Source organism: Calypte anna, chromosome 6, assembly GCF_003957555.1.
Source record: "Calypte anna isolate BGI_N300 chromosome 6, bCalAnn1_v1.p, whole genome shotgun sequence".
NCBI lineage: Eukaryota > Metazoa > Chordata > Aves > Apodiformes > Trochilidae > Calypte > Calypte anna.
The window spans coordinates 12,813,186-12,828,122 of NC_044252.1; the positions used below are offsets into that span (position 1 = coordinate 12,813,186).

General features: G+C 51.7%; 2 protein-coding genes across 4 annotated transcripts in view; one reads left to right on the forward strand and one right to left on the reverse strand.

Annotated features, from left to right (window-relative positions):
- CDH23 (cadherin related 23) overlaps positions 1-14,937 on the reverse strand; it is a 195,255-nt gene that overhangs the window by 13,978 nt on the left and 166,340 nt on the right. The window contains exons 38-40 of the mRNA XM_030453320.1: positions 2,361-2,582; positions 2,156-2,275; positions 370-550 (exon numbers count right to left, since the gene is read on the reverse strand). Of these exons, the coding sequence (XP_030309180.1) occupies positions 370-550; positions 2,156-2,275; positions 2,361-2,582 (523 nt within the window). The remainder of the gene's footprint in view (positions 1-369; positions 551-2,155; positions 2,276-2,360; positions 2,583-14,937) is intronic.
- VSIR (V-set immunoregulatory receptor) lies at positions 3,704-14,324 on the forward strand. 3 transcript variants are annotated; one of them, XM_008497681.2, is made up of 7 exons: positions 3,704-3,879; positions 8,445-8,891; positions 9,631-9,678; positions 10,904-11,011; positions 12,736-12,763; positions 13,213-13,391; positions 13,641-14,324. In XM_008497681.2, the coding sequence occupies exons 1-7, from the start codon at positions 3,816-3,818 to the stop codon at positions 13,676-13,678; spliced, it is 912 nt and encodes a 303-aa protein (XP_008495903.1). In that variant the 5' UTR covers positions 3,704-3,815; the 3' UTR covers positions 13,679-14,324. The 3 variants fall into 3 exon arrangements, with proteins under 3 accessions (XP_008495903.1, XP_030309182.1, XP_030309183.1); XM_030453322.1 differs by having other exon boundaries at positions 3,745-3,879; positions 13,216-13,391; positions 13,641-14,281; XM_030453323.1 differs by lacking the exon at positions 12,736-12,763 and having other exon boundaries at positions 3,745-3,879; positions 13,641-13,675.

Below are 14,937 nucleotides of genomic sequence, written 5' to 3' on the forward strand. Positions count from 1 at the left end.
CCTGCAGACCCCACAGGGGTGAGAAGAGAAGGCTGTGTGCTTGCGGTTCTTAATTTCTCTTTCTGCCATCTACTTTTTTTTTTTTCCCCCTTGTTTAATTCTTTTTCCTTTATTGTTTCGCAGATTTCCCCCCTCCCTTGCACAATCCCCAGCCACCCCCTTGGGCAGCCATGAAGTAGTTAAGTTTCCTGTTGCTCAAAACAGGATTTCCTGGTGTCGAAAGGCTCAATTTGCAGAAGCTCTGGCTGGAGGATGGCTTTTCTGAAATGCTTCCACCCTGCACTCATGGGCCAGCTCCTGTGAGCCAGGTTCCTCCACAAGGTATCCTCCACAAGAAGGATAGGGGTTGCCCCCCGTGTCCCCACTCACCAAGGGGGTCTCCAGCAATGATGCTGTACTCCACTTGCCCAGCAGGTCCTGAGTCACCATCGTGGGCCAGGAAAGTCCAGACGCGTGGTCCGGGTTGCCCTTCTGTGACATCAAAGGGACCCTCATATGGCCGAGGAAAGGTGGGATAGTTGTCATTGATGTCATTGAGGTTCACCAGCACCTGCAGGCCAGGGCAAAGGTGGAGAGCAGTGAAAGGAGGGGGATGGAAGAGGAGACCATCCTATTGGCCATGAGTGTGGGAAGCCATTGCAAAATACCTCCCACGTTTCTGGCTTTGCTGGGTTCAAAAGACATCCAGCTCACAGCTCAGAGGTGCAAACTCAGTTATTCCTGGTGGGGCCCATCTCACACCAACTCTGTGAAACTCCTGCCACACACAGCTGTGGGGAGTGGTTCTTTCCAACTTACAGGCCACACACCATGATGGAGAAGACAACACAAAAGCTAAATGTTCTCTACATCCTGAAGTCCAAGCTGTATAGACAAAAAACCCACAGAAATGGATTGGACCACCAAATCTATGAGTTCAGAGAGACCCAATTTCTGCAGTGAGCTGTGGACATGCTCACTCCTTTTCCTCCACCACGGGCTTAATTTCTAATGCTGAGTAAGTTTAAAAAATGTGCATCTTGCCTCTTCATTCCAACACAAAACACCAATGATGATGCTGATGTGTTGGCTCTTTTACCATCTTGTATATCGAGAAAGATAACAAAAATAAGGAGCTTTCTGACCTCCTGGATAAAAAGCAAAAATCCATCAGATGGGCATTTCTAACTGGCTATATCTAATCTTTAAGGAAGAATGTATCTGAGTCTCTGCTCTGTTTCCTAGCAGTGGAGAAACAAACACTGGTGTGTCTTAAACCTCAGGTCTCAAGCTTTCCACTACAGATTTCCTGGACCAGGAAGGCACCTCTAGCAACATCAGCTGCACAGATTTTAAGGCTTCCCATGGAGAACAGAGCTGCCAGGTTTGAGGGGTTTGAGGGGTTTGAGGGGTTTTTGCTTGCACACCAAAACTTATCTCCTTTTAGGGGACTGCAAAACACTTGGCTCTATATCTGGGTGAGGCAGAATGGTCCATGGTATGGAGCCAAAGCAGAAGATCTATCTGATCTCTTCTACATACAGACCCCCAAATCATTCTGGGTATGGACAATGTCTGCTGTATAACCCATCAAATTTTGGTTTTGTCACAAAAATAACCAGTATATTAAATTCCTGCAAAGGATTTGCTTTGGAGGTGCCAGCCTGCCCTCTTCTTGATGAGAGAAGTGCACTAAGTTCAGGTCACCATGACCCAAGAGAAATAGAAGAGCTAAAGAGAGAAATTGACTAAAGGCTTGACAAAAATCTCCACATAAAGAATTAAAAAGGGATTTTAAAAACAGATAATCTGAGAAGATAAAGATGAGACAGAAATTAATGCTCTAGCAATGCTTTACTATCTACTGATCCTTCAGGCAAGAATATCCAAGGGGACATTTGAAAGCAATATAATGCAACTTGAAAGCAGTTCCGTGGATTTCTTCTCTGTGTCTTTGCAGGACCAAATAATTGGGCTAATTAACCGACAAGTATCCCTTGCCCATGTCCTTGTTTTGCAACTCCCATGAGGAAGAGCAACTGGGCAAACTGGTTGCTGCTGGGAAAAGTGACTGATGACCATGGGGAAGGAGATGCGAAACTGTTCGTGCAAAGGGGAACCTCCCCGACCCTGAAGAAGAGGCTGGGGTGTTGCAACCCCTCCAGCAGCTCCCTACCGTGGTGGTGGACGTCAGCTGCCGGGAGATGATGGGGCACTGGTCGGTGGCGGTGACGATCAAGGTGTAGCGCCCATGGCTGATCTCATAGTCCAGCTCCTTCACAGTGCGGATCTCCCCCTGGGAAGTGAGGTGGTGAGAGTGGCCAGGGGTGAGGGACACGGAACAGAGGCACAGCTGGGACAGGGCTGGTGTCCTTACTGACCGTGGCACTGTCGATGTGGAAGGTATCCAAGATATTGCCTTCAGTGATGGCATAGGCAACAGTGCCATTGGGTCCCTCGTCCTGGTCCAGGGCCTGCACGGTGACAAGGGTGGCATTAAGGGTGTCGGGACCTTCATCGAGGGTCACCTCATACAGCTGCTGCTGGAAAGCAGGAGGATTGTCATTCTCATCCAGGATGGTGACGTATACCATGGTGGTGGCCTGTGGGACATGGGGATAAAGGGTTAAGCACTACAGAGGGACTGGTTCTGCAGCTCCTGGAGCTGTCTGGGGAAAGCTGGACCTGTCACGGTCAAGACCCAACATGGGCTCAAGCCTGCCAAGAGATACAAATGGGATGCAGGGCTCAAAATGAAATGAGCTGTGGCTGTGGATCAGCTCCAGGTAATGGTTGGGTACAGAGAAAAAGGCACAGATATTAAATCACATTCTTGCTCCCAAGCAAAGCATGTCTCTCTGGGATCCTTCTCCTTTTTACCTGTTTTTTACCATCATTGTTAACACAAGGGAGCAGCCCACCACAGGGGGAAAACCAGAGGTTCAACCCCATCATGCCTCATGGCCTTTGGAGGAGTCCTGTGTGAGTCCTCAGCCTGAGGCAGGGGACACCTTGGTTGCTATTACTGAGGGTGGCAATGTAGTAGGATGGAAAATACCCAACTGCAGGGGAGGAATAAAACCAAACGTCTTGGACAATCAGACTGACCTCCCGTGACTTCCACCATCTACCTTCCAACCCAAATTTCTCAGCTGGCCAGGTTAAGCCTGCTTCAACCTTCTTCCAGCTGCATCTGACCCTGCACAAGCACCAGGATATCCCTACTGAAGGGTGCCTTGTGGTTGTGTCCCCATGGAGGACACACCAGGGGATGGGGAGGTGACAAAACTGTTCAACCTGTCGAAGGGCTCAGCTCAGAGGAGAGGTCTTGGCACAGATAAACCATTTCCACGGAGACTCTGGAATCTGTGCCTAGACCTTCCTGTGGTGAAAATTCCTTCCTTCCAGTCAAGGGTTACACTTGACACCTCACACTACAAACAGGCTGCAAGATGTTTCCCTCCCCCTTTTTGGGGGAGGGAAAGCTTTATTCCCTTCTCAGACCTAGCAATGCCTTCGAGTCACCCTTCCCTCCACCTGCAATCGGCTCATCCCAGGAGGGGATTAATCCTCACAAACACGGCGAAAAGAATAATTTACAAGCAGAACGGACTTTAACCAAGCAAGGACCCACAAGTCCTGCAGGCAGGGCGAGCACCCCAAAACTGTGCCCTGTCTCACCTCCTGGGGGTGCTCGCTGTTCTCTCCATCGCCGCGGTGCAATCTCGCAATGAAATTTCCTGTGTGTGCGTGTGTGTGCGAACCCGGCTGCTGCTTCGGGGCTGCTCAGAGCCTCCCGACAGCTCCGCAGAGGCCATCTCCCCCCGTTGGCCACCATGGAGGCCGTGTCCCTCCAGCCTGGGCTGCTGCTGGCCATCCTCTGCCTGCTCGCTTCCCACGGTAAGCTCCGGTTTGCTGCCCTCCCCTCCCCTCCCCTCCCTACCCAGAGAAACTCTCCCGTCTCTTTCGCATAGCCAGGGCTGTGCCTCACCACAAGTAATCTGGAGGGTTTTGGGGGGTATTTACTTTCTCACCCTGGGATTTTGGAGCCTGGGGGTGTGTTTCAAGGCAGCATTTCAGGTTGTGTCAGGGGAAAAGGGCCACGGAGGAGCTGCTGCTTTAAAACTCTGCAGTCGGGTTTTGTTCTGTTTAGTTTTGTGGGGGGTTTTTGTTTGGTTGGGGTTTTTTTTGTTTTCTTTTTTTTTTTTTTTCCTTTCCTTTGCTTTGATCTAACATGCATGAAAGGACAGCCACCACCCCGTGTCCCTGCCAGCCTCTTGCTTGGGGATCCCAAGATGGAAAATCCCCCCTGTTCCCACAGGGCACTTTGCTCTTGTGCTGTGGAGGTCCCTGGGCACTCAGGCAGAGTGCCAGGAGCCTCTCACCAGCCCCAGGGGAGCCTGGATGTCCCCCCTAAGGATGCTCCACTCTGCTGTAATTGCTGAACATATTGGGTATCTTCTCCGGGCAGGATTCTCTGGGATGGAAGGGATGCTATGGGACACAGAGGACACTCTGGGATGGTGGGGCTTCTTCATGCTTGGCTCCCCCCCAGTCCTGGCAGGCAGCACTTCCGTACATGGGCTCTGGGCAAACGGGGGCGGTGGAAATGAAAATCACAGCTTGTCTGTGGATGAAGGGTCAGAGAACGAAGCTGGGAAGGACTCTGGTCCCTCCCTGCACAGGCTGAAGATGAGATTTCTATTCAGGCTTGGCTTCTCCCTCTGTCCCTGGACAGCAAAGTAACTGCTTCCACGATTTCTGCTGCACATGGAAGAAATGATGTCCCACTGCAATGAGGTAGGGTGTCCCTTCTCCTCTGGGACAGTGAGGATAATGCAGATTAAAGCATGCTTTTTTTCTCATCCAAGACTCTCGACACCTGCATGGGGCTTTGGATTATTTTGCTGACACATGTGGGGTGCTGGGACTGGACATTGGGCCACCTGCAACGCAACAAGCTTGGACACCCATGTTCAACATGAGCCTGGTGCCAAAGGAGATGAGTTTTGTGCAACTGTGCACCTCCCAAAACTTTCTGATGGAGAAGTAGAGCCCTTGGAGAGCCATGCAGTTTGGGGATGCTGGCAGCAAGGTGGATGGTGAAGTGGCTCTTCCCCACTCAAGGAATGGCAGCTGAGCTGGGCCTTTTAAAATCAGATCCCAAACACCAACCCATTGTTGTGACCCGATCTCTGAGCCGTGCTGAAAGAGAAGGAAGGCAGGACTCTGGGCTGCTCTTCCCAATGGCCTGGGTGATGGGCATCCACTTGGCTCCTCAGGGTGCAAGGATGTGGCCGGTAACACTGATGCCTGGCATCTTCAGCAAGTTTTTTTCTTTCCTGTTTCTTTCCCATTAATTTTGCTGAGGTATGAATGCCCCTTCACACCCAGCTGATAACTGTGAGGCACAATGACAACACAGTGATGATGGTACATCCACGTCAGGCTGTCAGAAAATCTCTCAGAAGAGGAGTTAAAGCTGGATTCCTCACTCCAGCACCGGGCAGAATAGCCCCTCCAAAAGCTGCAGTCCTCCCACCCAGATTTCCCAGGAGCAGAATGAGGTGACATGACATGGAAATAATTTCTGGAAGTTCCAGGAGTGTAAACCAAACACCTGCTTGTGATAGTGGGGGACCAAAGTTAGGAGAAGCAATGAGGAGAGACTTTTGCTTACCAGCCCACAATTAGGTGTGAAATCCTGCTTTTACTTAAGCTGTTTATTGGCAAAGCCACACAGGCTCCTTGGCTTTAGCACTTTTCTTTTCACATTTGGTTTTCTCTGAAAGGAAAGCTCCCAGGTCTAAAGCTAGGCAGTGGTGCTGGCACCAGGCTCTGTGCCATGGATTGGTGAGCAGGAGCTGAAGCTACTGAGGTGGCAAAAAGAAAGAGGAGAACTTTTAGCACCTGCTTCAGACCTTCTTGATCTTTACCAGATGGTGTTGAGACAACAGCTCTTGGCTTGGACCTTGACGGGGCCAATGCTCCTCTGACTCTCTTGTCTGAAGCTGCACCAAGCTGGGCATCTGGCTGGATTTTGGCATGTGCCAGAAGCACTGAATTCAAAGGGAACGGTCCACCCAGGATGGGATGCAGCCAAATCTGTGGGTCTGGGCATGGAAAAAGCCCACAGCACCCAGGGAAGATTAAGACTCATGAGCTTTAGTGTAAAGACACTGACAAAAGACATCTTCAGACACCATCTGGCATCCAGCACAGCTTTATAGCCTGGTTACCTCTCAGGGGGAGAATGCCAACCCCCCTGGTGCTACTATGGGGCACGCAGCCCCTTGCCAGCCCTCCTCTTTGACTGTTTTCTCCTCTGCTTGGTGGGTTTTGAAAGCCTTCCCCTGTCTGGGAGAAAGAAGGGAAGTTGGTAATCCCGAAGGCTACACACACGTGGTTACCCCCGCCCCTCCCTGTGGCTGAGATGCTGCTGCCCAGAGCGTGGGCAGCGCTGCCTTTCCAGCCAGACGGTTCTCAGGGAGCCCCGGAGGTGGATGAGATGGCTGAGCCCCTGGATGCTCTAACAAGGCAGAGTTCTGCAAACTGTGTGGGGATGAGCAGGATGGTCTCAAGTTTTGGGGGAGTTTGTGTGTTAGGTGGGAAACCACGACTCCTGCAGATACTTTTGCAAGGTGTTGGAAGTGCAGCTTCCTGCAATAGAGCCCAGGCTTCCCTTCCTCTGGCTCCCTGGGGAACCCTGATGTGAATGGGGCATTTCCCGTCACAGCAGGTACGAGAAACACATCTGAGGTGCCTTTTGTGCTTGGAGCACTGGCAAGGAGGTGGGGAATCTGCTCTGCTGTGTGTAGACCCAGCTGGCTTGGCTAAGCATCCTGGCCCCGACAGCATCCCAGGGTGGGAAGCAGCTGGGGCTTGAAAACAAGCAGAAATGGATCAGTATTATGCTCAGGCCATGCAAACCTCTACTTCTGGGGATGTGCTGCTTGCTGTACATGCTGTTTGGACCAGACCAAGGTACTTGCAGAATGCTGGAATGATTAATTGGAGAGGTTCAGCAAAGCTCACGCCATCCCTGGCTCCATGGGACTCCCCAGCACCAGAAGCCTCAGACCATCTTGAGGCAGATTCCCTTCCCAACCCCCCCTCTGCGGGAAGCAGTCTGCTGGAACACAGGGGTTGTTTTTACACTGTCATCCTAATAGCCATTAATCACCATAAATAACTGTGGGGGGGTGGGAAGGCACATTTTTGGTTTTTCTTTCTGCAGTGTAGAGCTGTGCCAGGGCAGTGAGGCAGGGACCCTGCCCAGAGGGGGAGGATGCTCTCTGATGGGATGGGATGGGATGGGATGGGATGGGGAGCCTCTCACCCAGCTGGATGGCTTGTGGGCAGGCAGAGCTCACCCCACCCATGACTGACACCCGCTCGATATAGCAAGTGAAAAACCTCAAGGTGAAAAGGCTGTAGAACTAATGGCACAACAGGATGTTACCAAAATAAAAAGAAACAGCTTGTTCCCGTACCATCTTCTCTGTTGCAAACCAGCCCCAGAAACCTCTGTTTCTCAATAACTTAAAGAAAACAAACCTAAAATCTCCTATTCTTCAGCTTTCGAAAATGGTGTTTGCACTTCTGCAAACACAAAGCTGTGACAGGGCCAGAGCACCAAAGACTCCCGTGTCTTCGCTCTTTTCTCTCCCCTCCCACACAACTCCCTGTACCCACCAGTACCCACCAGTACCCTTCTCCAGTGTGCTGGGATGGGACCAATATTGCCATGGTATGCTCCCCTACCTCCCTTAACCTCCCACCTGACATTCCCCTGTGCCTCTGCCAGGCCTCCCACTATGGCTCCAGATTTCTTTCTGAAAATTATTTTTATTTTCAAGCAGCTCCTGGCAGTTCCCCCTTCTCCCTGAGGGCTGACAAACCAGCAGGGCAGGACCCACTCTCCGCTTTCTCTCACGGGGGACACAGGCTTTTCCTCACTACTTTCTTTGCATTTTTTTCTCCTTTTTATTTGTAGTACTTGTATTTCCTCCTTTGCAAGCCATACCCTGCTTTGCAGAAGGTCTGGTGCCTCACAAGTAGGTGACTGGGGAGACCCCCACCTTTCTGCCCCAGATCACCCTCCTTTGCCAGCCCAAGAAAACTTCTGCCTCCCCACTGCTATTTAAAGATGATGCTCAGCTGTATTTAAAGCATGCCTTTCCTCCAGGGTGAAATCAGGCTCTTCCAGCCCTGCCAGGATGTTGCTCCAGAACAAGCGATGGGCTCACGCTGTACCTCCCACCTCCCTGCTCATGAGTTTTTCTTGCCCTAAGGTGAAGCCTTTTTTCTCAGACTGATGTTGATGCTCTCTGCTTGCTCTCTGCAAACCCCAGCCATTGCCTCTACAAGCATCCATGGTGGGGGGGTGGGGAGGTATCCCCATTTTGCTATGAGCTCAGGGGGATGTGGGTTCTGACCCAGCCATCATCTCTTTTCCCTGCCAGGAGGGCCATCAGCTTTCCTCATCACCACCCCCTACTCACTCTACGTCTGCCCAGAGGGCCAGAATGTCACCCTGACCTGCCGGATCAGTGGTCCCCTTGCTGACCACCATGACCTACTCTACAAAACCTGGTACTTCAGCAGCAATGGTGACCAGAGTTGCTCTGAGAAGAAGCACATCCGCAATGTCACCGACAAGGAGCTGCACCATGATCCAGGCAGGCACCATGAGCCAGTGGGCAACGGTACCCAAAAATCTCCTTTTGGGGGACATCATGGGGTGGAGTTTGTCCCTGACCACCATGGTGCCTTCCACATCGTAGTGATGAACCTGACACTGCAGGACAGTGGGAATTACTGCTGCTATGCAGTGGAAGCCAGGAGGGAGCATGGCAAGCCCCAAACCCTGCAAGTTGCCCATGGATTTGTGGAGCTGCAGATCCAGCAAGGTGAGGAGGAGGGAAAAGGGGAGCCTGGCATCCTTTTGGGGTGCATCAGGGCAGGGTGGGATGTAAGGACTGGTGGGGAATGCTGGGGTGCAGCACTGGGGCTGGGGTGACAGGGTGTGCTGGTGCTGAACGCCCATCCCAGGCTGCAAGGGTTGAAGAGCTGCAGATGTTTAAGGTTTGAATTAGGGCCAGAGAGCATTGGAACATTAAAAAAAAAAAAAAAAAAAAAAAAAAAAAAAAAAAAAAAAGAGAGAGACATCATCAGGCTGGAACGCAGTAAAATCCATGCTACATAGTTTCACTGATCTTCTTCAACCTCTTTCTGAAAGAGAGGAAAAAGAAAAGAAGGCCGATGTGGAAGGAGCTGGCTGGGGGCCCCAGCCCGAGTGAGGGCTGTGGATAGGAATGCTGGGGCTGCAGGGAAACTTGGGGAGAGGATGGAGGGGGAGGCATCTCCTGCCCTGGGTTGGTAGTGGTAGGATGTACACTTTTTGTTTTAGACAAAAAAAGAAAAGAAAAAAAGAGCCTGGGATGGGCCCTATTTCTTTGAAGGGAAAAGGGTGTCATGGCAGGATATTACTGTAAGATTTCCAGGATTAAACTCCTGTTTTTGGGATGCTCTAGGTTGACTTTTCTTGATAGAAGGGAGCAAAGGCAAGGGCAGCTGGGAGTTGTGGGAGCTCTGCAGTCCCTGAATGAATCCCCTGAGGTCTAATGCAATTTTTCTTCTCCTCCACAGGCAGAGGAGGGCTTCAAAACTGCACATTTCACACTGCCACCAGCAAAGGTAAAGGGAAAAACCTACTCTCCGATCCTCTGCTCACCATCCTGACCCTAGGGATAGTAGCTTGCTATAAAAACACACTGGTGTCGAGAGGGTGATTTCCCAGGCTGTGCCCATGGAGTGCATCTGACAGATATGTCCTTAGGCTGAGGAAAGCCTCCTGTGGCTTATTACCTGGACGTCACTGTCCTGAAGCCCACAGAGATAATTCACACCATGGTTATAAAGCACTCAAAAAGCAAGTGGGGATATAGTGGCTGCTATATGAGGTAGATTGGAATGGATAGACAGGTACATGAAACTCTCGTGTGAGCCAGAGGCCATCCTGAGCCCATGCCACCTTGACATCTCTGGCAGGGAACCCCAAATCTTGCTTGAGTGCAGAGACAACATAAGCCTCCCCCTAGCACTCTGTCTAGATGCCCACACTTGGTGCCCACACTTGGCTGTGCAGGTGGTTTCTCTGTGGGTTGTTCTGCACACCCTGTTATCTGGCTGCTAAAAGGTTAATATTTTGTCAGAACTGACTTGCAGCACAGTCGGTGCCAGCCCAGCCACAGGAACCTGTGCTTTCTGTTTCAAACCCTCAGTCCCACATGCTGGGCCACCCAGTCCTGATGGGAAAGGAAGCAGGAAAAAATCTCCTTTCCTTCCCCAAAACACAACCAAAGCTCAAGGCTGGATGTGCTGGAGAAAAATGCTTGAGCTAAACCTGCCCTTGATTCAGGCAGCCCTCGTCCCTGCCACAGGCACACATGGACCTTGCTGGTCACAGATGCACCCAAAGGCTCCCTGGGGAATCTCTGTGGCAGCTCTCTCTAGGGGCACATTTGTTAGCAGAGGCCTTGGGTAACGATGCCTGGTTTTGATGAGCTGGCCATGGGTCTGGCTTGATAAACCTGGAAATCCCTGAAAGCCTTTCTGCTGACTTCAAAGGGCTTTATCAGGGCCTCTCCTGCTGTCTTCATACTTAGAAAATCAAAGAAAGGCCTTAAGGTGTCCTTCAGCAATGAAGGACTTTGGTCAAGGTCCTAAGCCAATGCCTCAGAGATTATTTCCACAATAGGTTTATTTCACTAGGAGCAGACCTCCCATGCATGTTGAAGCCACGCTGCATCCAGCATGGGACAAACACCAGTGTTGCTTCCACCACAGCTTGAGGAAACCAAGAAAATGCCAGGTGAGCCCTCCCCACCTCCCTCTTCATCCTTGCCCTTTTTCCTTGCAGATATCACAGCTGCTGCCCTGGCGACGGGTGCCTGCATCGTTGGCATCCTCTGCCTGCCCCTCATCCTCCTCCTCATCTACAAGCAGAGACAAGCTGTCAGCAGCAGATGTATGTACCCTGCCCTCATCTCCTGGGCCATGTTAGCCTTGCTGTTACAGGATGGGAGAAGTCGGAGAATGGTTTGGGTTGGAAGGGATCTCAAAGATCATCTAGTTCCAAATACCAATGTCCCCTGCAGGGACACCTCCCACTAGACCAGGTTTCTCAAAACCCCATCCAGCCTGGCTTTCAACATTTTCAGCTTCCCTGGGCAACCTGGGCCAGTGTCTCACCACCCTCATCCCTCCTTCCACCACACAGCTTTGCCTTCTACGTGGCTGAAAAAGCATTGGTTGTGCTTTTTCTTACCTCCTCTTTAAAAAGACACCTTACATGTCCATGGCAATAAGAGAGCATCCAGAGAAGGGCAGCTGAGCTGGGAGAGGGGCTGGAGCACAAGTGTTAGGAGCAGATGAGGGAACTGGAGGTGTTTAGCCTAGGGAGAAGGAGGCTAAAGGGAGACCTTGCTCTCTACAACTCTCTGAAAAGAGGTTGGAGAGAGGGCAGGTTGGTCTCTTTCCCTAAGGAACAAGTGACAGAACAAAAGGAAACAGCCTCAAGTTGTGCCATGGGAAGTTTAGACTGGATATTAGGAACAATTTCTTTCCTGAAAGGCCCTGGCACAGACTGCCCAGGGCAGTGATGGTGTCACAACCCAGAGGGGTTTCTTCCCCTCCCTGCTTCAGGTGAGAAGTTTCTTTGGCAAACCCAGTTGCCAGAGGACATGATTTAGTAGTGGTTTGGCAATGCTGGGATGAAGGTTGGACTTGATGATCTGAAAGATCTTTTCCAAATGATTCTGTGACTGCAGCAAGCCAGGTCTCCCCCCTCTGCCCCAGCCCAAGGAAAGCAGTGCAGTGGGCTGCCAGCTTCAGCCAGTGCCAGGCTCCCAGGGATTTCATTAATTAAGCTGAAAGAGGCCTCACCTTACCCAGCAGAGCCCTTTCACCAGGCCTCAGGCCAGTCAGGGCCCTGTGGTTTCTCTCACTGTGCTCGGTGAGCGGCCATGTGGTTCAATCCCTTTGGAGAAATGGGTTTTGCAGCAGCAGTGGGCATGGCACCAGCCACCAAAAGTGGAAGTGCACTGTCAACACCCATCCTGGCCAAAAAGCCTGGCCCTGCACTCATTTTGCAGCTGTCCCCCCCCACCTCTTTGCTGCAAAGCATCACCTGGTGCTATTTAACCCAAGAGCGAAGGCAAAACACAAGGGGATTTGCTTCTGGGGTTTCTCAGACCAGGTTCAGTTTATTTCCACTGGCACAGCCTGGGCCAAGACTGGTGCTCAGGATGCTCTGCTCTGCAGCCACTCGAGTGACAGTGGTTCCGGATCTGCTGCAGCAAAGGGGATGGGGAAAAGAAAAAAAAACAGGAAGCAGCCCTTGTGTGGGTCAGCCGAATGCCAGGGTAGTGTTTTAGAGAGCCCTGGGAGGGTGGCCCAGGGGGGTGGTGGGTGCATCCAGTCAACTCCTTCCCCCTCCTCCAGACTCTGTGGTTGCAATTTGGGAGGAGACTGGGCAGTAAACCCAATGGGAGATGGCAGGGATGCTGAGAATGGGTTTTGGTAGCAAAGAAGAGGCTGATGCTAAAGAAGGGGGAAAATGAGGGAGGAATGTAAATAAAAGGAGGAATTGGACAGGCTTGGGACACCAGAAGAGAGCCATGGCAGAGGTACTGGGGCTGGCACTGACCTTCATGCTGCCAGCACTCACACCAATGGTTATGTCTTTGGCAGGTGCCCACGAGCTTGTCAGGATGGAGAGGTGAGAAAACCCGTGGGCTTCCAGCTGCCCTTGACCTCCTCACACCCCCTCTTCCTGCATCCTGAACCCTTCCACGGCCTTGTCCTCTCCTTCTCTTGAAGCTGGCGTGTACCCTCAGCCCAGCAGAATGAAGGGGATGCTGGTGGCACCCATGCCTGGGGCCCTTGTCCCTTTCTGGGAAACCACTTTCTCTTCCCTGCCTCTGAGTGGAAAGTCTCTCCTTTCTTTTTCACTGGGCACGAGTCTCCCCAGCCCCAGGGGAGTTAAGAATCTTTCAGCTAATGCTTTGCCCTCTGCACTGGGGTCCCTGCATGCCCTCAGCCAAGGTGCCATGCCTGATTTGCTCCCTGCCCAGCTTGACTGTTCCCAGTCGAAATCGCAGGGATAAACCCAAAAAAGCCTCCTGAAACAAAACCACACCCCCCTCACAAGCCTCTCCTCTCCCACAGCAGAGCCCAGGGCATCGAAAACCCTGTCTTTGAGGCAGTCCCCTCGGAGCCTCAGCCCCGACCCCAGCTCTCCTACATGGCCAGCCGGCTGCCTTCCGAGTCGGGCCGGCACCTCCTCTCCGAGCCCAGCACACCCCTGTCCCCCCCCGGCCCCGGGGAAAGCTTCTTCCCCACGCTGGGTGAGTGAGGGCAATGCCAAACCCCGGGGGGAGGCTGTGGGAGGGGTGGGAAGGAAAGGGGCAGCCGGAGGATCGGGGGGGAGGGGTGGGATTAAAGGGGAAAGGGGAGGTTAAATATCTCCTGAAAACTGCATTATGTGGGACATCAAATCCCAGAGCTTTGAGGACGGGGAGGACACAAGGTCTCTGTTTTCCGTGGAAAAGCTGGGCTCGGCTGCAAGCTAACACCCCTGCTCTGCCTTTTTCCAGATCCTGTTCCTGACTCACCAAATTCCTTGAAAGCCTAAAAGACCCCAGAGGAAAGCACATCCCCAGCAACAGATGGGAAGGGAGAGGCAGCCACGGCCCCGTGCTTGCCCCATCGAGACCACTGGCAGCAAAGCCTTACGAAAGTGCTGGAGCTCTGCCATCACCTCCCCTCCTGGCTCATACCCGGGGCTGGAAAGGAACCTTTCTTGTCCAGTTTTTGGTTTTTAATGACCTGTTTCTGTGGAGTGTGACTCCATACTGCTCACCTTTTAAGGACTAGTTGAAAACTGGGGATGTGGGGAAGGAAGGACAGCCTGCACCTGCAAACCTCCCTGGGGATTTAACTTATTGGGCTCTACAACATCGACCTCTTTCTGCATCTCTGACTGAACATCCTCTCCAGGAGTGGATGGTAAAGTACTTTATCCACTGCGAGACAAAACAGGGTCACAGGCGAACCCTGTACTACCTTTTTTCCTTTGCAAAACAGGAAGGGGAGAGGCTCCCTGCCACTGACAGAGCCCTCCTTCCCCACCAGCCTTTTGAGACAGTCAAGGACTTGCAAGGCTGCTGCATTTTCAGCTGGATGCACAACGAGAGGAGCCTTGTTTCTGCTGCAATTTTATCCTGGGCTTGGGATCAGGGGAAATTATCTTGCTGTTTGTTTTATTATCAGTGATGATTAAAAGGAAGAAAAAAAAAGGGATGCTTGGATTTGCTTTTTTTTTTGTTTGTTTTTTTGCTTTTTGGGTTTGTTTTTTTTTCCCCATAGATGCCTGTAAATTGTAAAATTCATTTGGAGGGTGTTGGGGGACGTTCCTGAGATGTGGCTGGGGGCCCCTGAAGAGAAGTGGAGGCAGGGAAGTACTGTGTGTGGTGGGAAGGGCTCTGGATGGCTTCTCCTCATCGTCCCTGGGCCAGCCTGGACTTTTGGCCATGCTGGAAGAGACTTTGATCTCCCAGGGTACCCTCAGAGCATCCGCCCTCCAAACACAGTACCCGGGCATTGCTTATCCAAAAGCAGCTGTGGGTCAGGCTCCAGTGTGACTCAGCCCCTGGCAAAGAGATAAAAATTCGTGGTAGGGACTCTGTTACTCAGAGAGTGTGTTTGTGTTTTGATTTTTTTTTCTCTTGCTTCTCTCTTTTTGTTGTAAAATAGGGAAAAAATTGCCACTGCCCAAACATAAATATTAGTCATACCAAACCGGCATCAAACCAGGACAGATGGGGACCCAGAGCACCCCTGGCAGTATGCCAAATTCTCAGCCTTTGAGGCTGAGGTGACTCCTGCAATTCT